This window comes from Acartia tonsa, chromosome 3 (assembly GCF_053477335.1).
Source record: "Acartia tonsa isolate MP-2025a chromosome 3, ASM5347733v1, whole genome shotgun sequence".
Lineage (NCBI taxonomy): Eukaryota > Metazoa > Arthropoda > Copepoda > Calanoida > Acartiidae > Acartia > Acartia tonsa.
The window spans coordinates 23,062,913-23,073,050 of NC_137262.1; the positions used below are offsets into that span (position 1 = coordinate 23,062,913).

The following is a 10,138-nucleotide window of genomic DNA, read 5'->3' on the forward strand; positions in this document are numbered from 1 at the left end:
TTATATTTAACATTTATTGCAGGTCACGCTGAGTGAATTAATTCAAGTTTAAGTTGTACAATTACAATTACAAATACAAAAGCATAAAAATTTATTTATGGACTTTTCATTAATATATATTTTTGTGTTTATTGAGTGGATTACCAAACTGCTTCCTTATTTTCAATTTCAAGGAAGTTTAAAGCCCCTGCAGGACCCCTTATTTTGTCATAACTATCTTTCAGTTGAAGTGAAATTGCTGAATTTAGAAGCTAGTAAAAGTGGCGGCACAGATTATGACGTCAACAAAAAATTAACCAATGAGAGGCCACTATAAATTTTACCATTGGTCAATTACAGTGTATACTGGCCTCTCATTGGTTATTTTTTTTTGACGTCATATTCTGTGTCGCATTTTTTACTAGCTTCCTGAATATAAAAAATCTTGTTAGAAGAAATTATAGCAAATAAAGACAAGTCCTTGAAATAACTAAAAAACTTACAAAGCAGCAAACAGTTTTATGATAAAACATATTGATTAAAATGGTCTATAATATTTAAAAACATTTATCAAACATCATTTCAGTCAATCAAAATCCAAGTGCCATTTCTGCTAATCCGAACAATGCCTAAAACATGCAATGTTTAAAATTGGTGAAGCTACTTCTTAAGTCAGTTCTGTCTGTCTGTCAGTAATACAAGCGGTATAAGTTGTTTTAATGAAACAGTCATAATAAAGCCAAGAACTTTATACAATCATTTTCATTTTCTTGTTAATTTTTTCCTTTTCTTTTTTAAATTGGCTTAGTGATTAAAATTTTGTATAATAATAAATAGTTTTTAAACAAATTAGGTAAACATTTAAAAACTATAAAATCCGATTAACCCCGGTTTTAAGGCTTACTTTATCATATCTAAAATTTGGCTGTGTACCTGTATATCCTTATTTGGGTCATTCTTGCTAATCCAAACATAGTTTCGTTCGGCTGTAGCAAATTCACTGAAACAAAAAATAAAGATTGATATTTTTTCCATTCACCCATCCCTGGTCATTATTAATTATTATGGTCGATTGATTGCAAAGAGGAAAATCTGCAATATTCTGCTCTTAATATTATCAAGAGTCTTTTTAGCAGGGCTCGACAGCCACACATAAGCCATAAATTTTATCTCGTTTAGGTGCCTTAAGTACACAAATAACTCTAATTTTTAAGTCCTAAAACTTAAATTTTTGTGAGGCTTACTCGCATCCGCCGAGCCCTAAAAATTGCTCCCTAATATTGTATGGGAATTTACCTTTAGTCTTTAGATTTTTATCTTTATATTAATGTTTTTAGATTTTCTTCAGGAAGGGAGGGGACTTTGAGCTGCTAATAACACTGGTACCCAAAGTTTTATACCATCTTAATCTTATTAATTCGCATAGAAACTTTGGGAACTTTTACTAAATTTTGATTAATTAGTTTAAAACTTGTAGTGTCCTAACGTTCTACCATTAATTTTAGTCTACAGAAGGGCTATTTTGTTGATTGCTTACTTATCCGTCAAATCCTTTTGATTTCTTCGCAATAAATTTTTCATTATCTTTATTTTGTAAGGAAATATTTTTCATGCGATGAATATTATTTGACCAATGCATTGATAAAATGAGCACGATTTTCATTAATATCTTATTATCTTCTCCTCATTATAATTAATTCAATATTGTTTCTAGGCTAGTAATATTGATGGGAGCGAGGCTACTCTATAATAATGCAAAGTAGTCATTGCTACCTCACTGACTGTTGAATTGAAAATGTTGTAGTTTACGGGTCCTGTGATGCTATAACAAGAATGACAACATCCATATAAGTGAAGCTCTGAAACTATAGGACAAACGAGCATTAACACTTGTATAGTGTCAGAACTGAATAATCAGAATATAAATGTATAAAATTCGAAACAAAATTGTAAGTAAATTTGTTGAAACACTGTTATAGGATAATGTTATCTAATACCTAATTACTACAGGAATCACCATGCAAAGTTTGAAACCGATAAGGCAATACAAAAAAATATAACGAAAAAAAGCTATCCGTTCCAGATGTACAGACGGACATTTAGACGGAACGACCCTAATTATAGAAAAGCTTAGCTTTTAAAAATATATTTGGATGTATTCTAAAGACATTATTTCCCTTTTGTTTTTATTTATCTATAATACAAAGTAGAACGATGTCTGTCTGTCTGTCTGTTTGTCTGTGTGTCTGTTTGTTTGTAGCGAAGGATCTCGCTAACTGCTGAACCGATCGAGTTCTCCTTTACAGGGTAGCTTCTCATAGGTCCCGGGAAGGTTTTTAACTATTTTCTTGGGGGGGTGGGACACCCCCAACCCCCCAAAAAAATTTAAAATACCCCCCCCCAAAAAAAAAAAAATTTTCTTTTTAAAACTAAAATTAAAATAGTGGGGTCGACTACCCCCCCCCCCCATAAAAAAAAATTTCCCCCCCCCAAATTTTTTTTTTTTATATTTATTTTTTAAAATCTAAATTACGAAAAATTGGTTTCATCAAACCTCTTGGGGCAAAGCCCCTAGAGGCTAGGGGCGAAGCCGCTAGTAATCTAAAAAGTAAAATGAATTGTCCATCCAACAAATTTGTTAATGCAACATCCATATAAAAACGAATAAAATAATTGTCAGCTTTGCAGATAATGGCATCCTTGTTTGTAATTTTTCCTCATATCTCTATGAGATATTATGTAATTATTGATGTGAATCTCATATTGAATACTAATTCAATATTTTTTATTTGTGGATTTTTTGTTTGTATGAATTCCATAAAAAAAGATAGGTTTGTATGAATTCCATAAAAAAAGATAGGTTTACAATCGTTTAGACTCATTTAAAATTGATTCATATAAAATTAACATAGTTAGAGGAGAAACATAGATTAATAGATTAATTAGATTCGTCTGATTGTCCTATTTTACTGACAGACATAAAGTAGCTGCGCTACATACAAGAATAATTAGGTAAAAAAAGAGAATAACTTTTAATTCAGGGAATCAACTAAAAAAACAAATTTACCCTTTTTATTCAAATATTTTATAAGCAGTATTTTAAGGTTATTTCGTTCGTTCTACTACTGAGTCTTTTTAATTGTTCGGACATACCTTGGTTAAAGAGTAGTTGCACTACTAAAAATATCTTTAGAAAATTGTAAAGCAACACCTAGCCTTATTGTATTACTCAGAGAAAAGGGGGAAATGGGCTGTTTATTACTTTAGTCCTCAAAGTTTTATAATTTCGTTTTCTTATTCGTTGGCTTAAGTGAATTTTGATTGGTTGGTTCATTAAATTAAGTTTATTCTATCTACAGAAGGGGTAATTTTGTGTATATCATAGGGGAATGGGATATACATCAATTTAATAGCGATAGTCTTATCCCTTTAGACCCTGTGTATTACTACTGATATGAACCATCGGATTATGCAGAAAAAAGGTTGGTTAGGATTCAATGACGATAACGTCCAATAGTAGCTACTCTAATTGAACATTTAGATGGAAACTTAATCTAAAAATTAAAAAGGTAATATTAGCCTATTTCTACAAATATTCGTTCACTAGAATGAACAATAAAAAGAGATTATTAAATCAAAAACTTTTAGAAGCAGCATCATTTATGTTGTTAAAAAAAGGAAAATGTATTTTAATCATTACTCAGTATATATTTAAAATTCAACCGATTTAAGCAAACCCGCAATTTAAAACCTTTTTTAGCCCTATTAGAATTTTTTTATTAATCTATTCAAATCCCAGGTTCTACGAAATACCAGAAAAAAACAGTCGTTTTACCAGAAAAGTGGTAAAGCTGGTCAACCTGGTAAAATATACCAGTTTCGTGGTAAATTTTACCAGCAAAAATTTTAGCCAAAAAATTAGTCAAATTTTACCATTTTTTTTGTAAAATTTGACGAAACAAAAAAACCCGTTTTTTGTGTTTTAAATAAAAAACAGCTCTTCATAATTAGTTGTAGTACTTTAAAATAATGACTTCTATACAATGAAGCCTAAATTTAAATTTTTTTTTTTTTTTTTTAATTTTACCACTTTTGGAAGTTTTACCAAAAATGTGGTCAATTTTACAACTCTATTTTTCAGGTTAAGTCCGAATTTTCGGACTTAGACAAAAAAACGCAATTTGGTCAATTTTTACCAAAAAGTTGGTAAAATTTGACAAGGTATTTTTTTAGGCTAAGTCCAGATTTTTGGACTTTGCCAAAAAAAATGAACTTGGTAAAATTTGACCAACTTTTTGGTAAAAATTGACAAGGTAAATTTTTAGGCTAAGTCCAAATTTTTGGACTTTGCCAAAAAAAAAAACTTTGTAAAATTTGACCAACTTTTTGGTAAAAATTGACAAGGTAAATTTTTAGGCTAAGTCCAGATTTTTGGACTTTGCCAAAAAAAAAAACTTGGTAAAATTTGACCAACTTTTTGGTAAAAATTGAAAAGGTAAATTTTTAGGCTAAGTCCAAATTTTTGGACTTTGCCAAAAAAAAAAACTTGGTAAAATTTGACCAACTTTTTGGTAAAAATTGACAAGGTAAATTTTTAGGCTAAGTCCAGATTTTTGGACTCTGCCAAAAAAAAAAACTTGGTAAAATTTGACCAACTTTTTGGTAAAAATTGACAAGGTAAATTTTTAGGCTAAGTCCAGATTTTTCCAAACAAACATCCTTCTACTTAATGATAAAAATCGCAAATAAAATATAATGAGGAAATATTCAGACCTAATACTTTCCAAACAAACATCCTTTTACTCAGCACTATTTGCTTTCGTTATATGGAATATGAAATTAATAAAATATGATGATAATGATTTTATTTAGAATTTATTTCATATTATAACATAACAGGTCATATAGATATTATCCAGGTCAATACTGAAACTACAAAAGATTGGCATCCAAGATAACAACAGTCTAGTACTGATGCCTAAATGTCGATTGATAACAGTGCCACCTGGAGAGGGAAATTGTAATGCTGCTTTTATGGAGATTAATGTACTGAAGAACAATCAGGCAAGTCTCCTACCTGGAGGTACTCTGACTATTTGGCTGGAAGTTATAAAACCTGGACCTGAAAGTGCAGTATCCTGTCTCTCTGGTGACCTGGAGAATTGTTTTGAGGATCCAGAGTTTACTGATTGTTTGATAGAAACTAGTACCTCCAAATTAAAAGTGCACAAGTTTATACTTGCCTCAAGATCTCCAGTATTTAAGGTAGGTTTTTCCATTCTTACTTGTTAATTAAATTCTTGTCAATATTTTTAGGTAAATTTTTAGGCTAAGTCCAGATTTTTCCAAACAAACATCCTTCTACTTAATGATAAAAATCGCAAATAAAATATAATGATGATAATGATTTTATTTAGAATTTATTTCATATTATAACATAACAGGTCATATAGATATTATCCAGGTCAATACTGAAACTACAAAACTTACTAGTATCGTTTCTGTAAATAACATACCATACACCTGTCAAATGTGTAATGAAGTCAATATTTTTTAGAATTTTAGCTTGTGGAATGTTTGGAGCTCTCGAGTAGAACTTAATTAACTGACACAAATTTTCTCGGTTCTACATTGTTGTCATAATAAACACCGATTGGGCGGATTGTATAATCAATACGCTTTATATGTTAAAGTCAATATTTTTTAGAATTTTAGCTTGTGGAATGTTAGGTGTCAACATTGTCGTCATAATAAACACTGATTGTAATCAATACGCTTTATTTAAGTTAATTTTAACTGACTAACAGAATATTCTCTGTTCAACATTGATCGTCATAATAAAACTTATTAGTATCGTTCTGTAAATTATTTGTTAATTTTAACTGACTAACATATTTTCTCGGTTCAACATTGTCGTCATAATAAATAATGAAATTTTTTGTATAATCTGTGACTGTTACATGTTGAGATGGAACTCTAGTTGTTCTCCATGGAACTGCAAAGCTCCACACTTCAAAACTGGTTCAACTCCAAAATCCTGAAAAAGAATATTCATTTTTAAATTAAGCAATTAAAGGATTAACAAATCAAAAAGGCCTTACAAAAAGGAAAGTTAACTGTTTTGGGAAAATTTCATGGAGAAAGTAGATACAGCTTGTGTACGTGCCTGCTTATTAGAGAAAGTTTAATTCAGTTATCAATACATAACCAGACTGAGAGAAACTAAGAATGTCTTATAACGGGAATTTGGAGTTATGGTATGAATTAAATAGTCGTATGTTAGTTTTAAGAGAGAGTCTAGAGATTAGAGCCAGAACTGACAATGTCGAGATCCAGAGGGAGGTTTGTAAGAGGTTATATCAGCATGGATGGATTACTACACATCTTAATCGCTGCCGTCCTTCCCCTCTGCTGCCCGCCGCTGCCCAGGCTGCCGAACTGGCAGCTGTTCTTCACGAAGTAAACATGCACGAGGATGAATGTAATGCTGTTTAGATTTTAATAATATCCTGAATGTACTGTTTCAATAATATAAAGTAGTAAAATCTAATTTTAAATAGCTACCTATCTAGTACATTATTTTTATGTATTAACTTTTGTCTAACCAGTTTAATATCTATCTAATAAATTTAATAATAGCTTAATTGTTAATATAATTTAGTATACAGTTTCATAAAGGTAGTTCGATGTGTGTCTGTGTATATTAACTTCATATTTGTTATGCTTGTATACATGGAAACTACCTTTTGGGGCCGAGGTGTTGCCGTAGTTGCGTGTAGGATTATTCCAACTATCTTTTATTACAAATAATTAAACACTTACTTTTAACGGATGAATTTCTGATGGCAACAGCTTCATGTTGGTGCAAGAAATGTTCCACGATCGAATTGCGGTCAGCTTATAATCAGAGAATACACCCAGCTGTGTGCGAAGCTAAACCTGAAAAAGAATATTAATTGAAATATAATTTATATATATTTTCAATATTATTTTACATAAAACACATCTTATAATATCTTTCTATTAAGGGTATAAAAATTCGTTACGCTTAAAACAATCATAAACCTTAAAGGGCGAATATAGGTTGGATATAATATGAGCTTATTTCAAAGGTGCTATTATATAGATTATAATAAATAATTTAAAGATAATGACATATCTAATTGTATTAGTCTGTTTACAGCTTATAAAACCTGTCTAACTCAAGATAATATTATGTAATTAGTGTGGTTCCCTAAGAACTCAAACACTCTACCATCACACAAGGCTTCGTAGCAAGGTTGAATTAAAAAGGTTTCGTTAAAGGATAGTCTTAATAACATGGCCTAAAATATCCATGTTCTTATTAAAATTATTTTAACACTTACTTCTATGTAAACCATTCATTAATTGCAGCGCCCATATATTTTCTCACGAATCTGATTCCTGGTTAAGTCTGAAAAACAATATTAATTGAAATATAATTTGTTAATATTTCTATTATTATTTATATATATTAATAGTAGAATACTTTAAATATTAAGAATAGGATAAAAAGTCGTTCTTATATCATATATCAAAAAGGTTTAAAAAATTATAAAACAAATGCAGTTTATCGTAGCAGCTTAAAACCATGCGTAAGGTCCTAAATTATATTGATTTTTTTATTACATTATTTAAACACTTACTTCTATCTCGCCAATCTTTAATTGCAGCGCCCAAATAGTTATTTCTGATGAATCAGTGTTGCTGAACCTGAAAAACAATATTCAATTTAAATATAATTTATTAATATTTCTTTTACATTTATATATATTAAACCCGGATTATTTAATATTAAGAATAGGATAAAAAGTGTTTCTTAGATCAAATCAAAAAGGCTTAAAAAAGGCTTAAAACAATTATCCTATTATATAAATATATTAATATTGTTCTCTTTTACAACGAAGCTTTTTATTTATTTTAATCTATAGCTGAAACTCAAATTAAAAATAGGATGAGGCCTCGACTTTTCTCTTCCTACTTTAAGTGCCCCTCGAGGCTTCTAAGGGGCATAGCCGCTAGTAAAACTTAAACCGTTAATCGAAGGCAGCCTAAAACCGTACGCTCAAGGTCCTACATTATTAATGTTTTTATATTAAAATTATTTAAACACTTACTTTTACGCAAACCACTCTTTGATTGCAGGGTCCATATACTAACAGCCAAGACTGAAGGTGGACACGTACTTTTTTAAACTTCTGAATATCAGCTCTCTAGGCGTTCTTAACTGACATTCATATAAATCTTGTGACATGGACCATCTCCTGTCAATCATACTTGGATATAACACGTATTTTCTCTAAGAGACTTGAAATATAACACTCATTGTTTACAATAGTTTTCAATCGGTATAGCGGCATTCATGCACATGCTCTGTACAGGTATACAACTTTATATTGAAAAATATTTCTTTTATATCCATTGCAATATATTTTTTTATATTTTATCGATGATATTTCATTTAAGTCATTGCAAAAATATATTACATTCACATTAAAAAAAATTTACATTAATTTAACTTTCGTAACCCTGTTTTCAGATGATCAAATCAGCGTGCTCGACAAAGTTGCCAAACTTTAAAAAACACCTTATGTATATAATATCATTTTAATATTTTACCGGTTAATTAATTAAAACTGCATAACTTATATAATTCATGAAATGTTATTATTCGTTGCAATTTTACGATTAAAAATATAACTGTCTTGCAAAGTGTTTTGCCACCTATTCAATCTGTATGTTGGCAACCGTAACTTTCCATCGGCGCAATATTCAACTGGACTATATGACTACGGTGCATTTTTGTATTTTAGTAATCATTTTTAGTGAAATTACAGTGAATTTTGAAGTTAATATGTAACATTCTGTTTTATAATTCAAATTTTATCATTAATTATTGAAAATTCTTTGTAAAATATTCTTCGTATTCGTTTTTTCTCCCATTTTTGGGACTCTTTTTAGCTTACGTAATATACAGGACTTTTTTAAATGTAAAATTAATAAATATATTTCTTGCACCGTAGTATAAACGGATTGTCGCAAATATAGGAGTACAATTATAAGAATGAAACTACTTTTTTTGCCCAGAGGTGCCGGAGGCACTGGCTAAAAATAACTGTTTTTAATCTTATGCTTTTAGATTTTTATATTCGTAGAAAACCATGCATATAATACGATATGCTAGTTACCTAGTTTTTTTGCGTATGAATGAGAACACCTGTTCCTATCCACCGGATTCGAATGAATACGAGCTATTTTTATTTTGTAATTTTTTATTTCTTAAATATTCTACCTTTTCAGATAGTTCTGAATAACAGGCTATTCAAGTCAATCACCTGGGTACGCGTACATCATAATAACAGGTATGGGTGTATATTAGCTGTATAAGATTTATTTTTTTTCTCCTGCTACAAAATTTGTTTTAAATAAATAGGGGGGGGGGGAAGTTTTGACACATTTGCGTAAACAGGGAGTATAGGCTTTATCTTTGGACTGAGAGTATAGGTTATTAGGGATAAAATCATTCTTATATGATGAATTTTCCCAAGTTTTAATATTTTTTGGATAGGCCTCCAGGTTCCGGAGCTCCAGGCCTTCCCCCCCCCCCCCTTGTTTAAGGACAAATAAAATACCGGAAAGTTAAAAAACATTAATCACACCCCTCCCAAAAATAAACAAGACAAACAAAATAATCATTCCTCAAATTAGGATGGATCCATACCAATACCACGAGCTGCATGACAGATGGGACGCCCTCATGGTTAGGATGTTGAGACTCTTCTCCAAGCTAAATATTCGAGTTCAAGAAGAATCATGTGGCATTGATGACGCTGTTGAAATAGTAAAACTGTTATACCATCACGGTTGGGTAGAGACACACTTAAAGAAGAATGAACCTATGCCCGAGAATCTCTACGAGAACGAGAGACCCCGCCTGGATGATACCGAGAGATATGTCATTGACCATGAAGCCGACTGTGCACCTTTCCTCACCAACGTCAGCCCTTTTTTCTAAATAAAACCCAGAGTAACACATCTCTTTTCTTAATTTAGATTAACCTGCTCGGCCCTGATAATATTCAAGACCATGAGTTCTTCACATTCTGACGAGCAGGAAAGAATAAGGAAAGGTAAAAAC

General features: G+C 30.7%; 1 protein-coding gene across 1 annotated transcript in view; it reads right to left on the bottom strand.

Moving 5' to 3' along the window:
* Positions 1-10,138, bottom strand: part of LOC145315159 (protein XRP2-like) — a 49,104-nt gene continuing 38,966 nt past the window's right edge. The window contains exons 17-18 of the mRNA XM_080155199.1: positions 913-979; positions 1-608 (exon numbers count right to left, since the gene is read on the bottom strand). Coding sequence (XP_080011325.1) covers positions 570-608; positions 913-979 — 106 coding nt within the window. The 3' untranslated portion in view covers positions 1-569. The remainder of the gene's footprint in view (positions 609-912; positions 980-10,138) is intronic.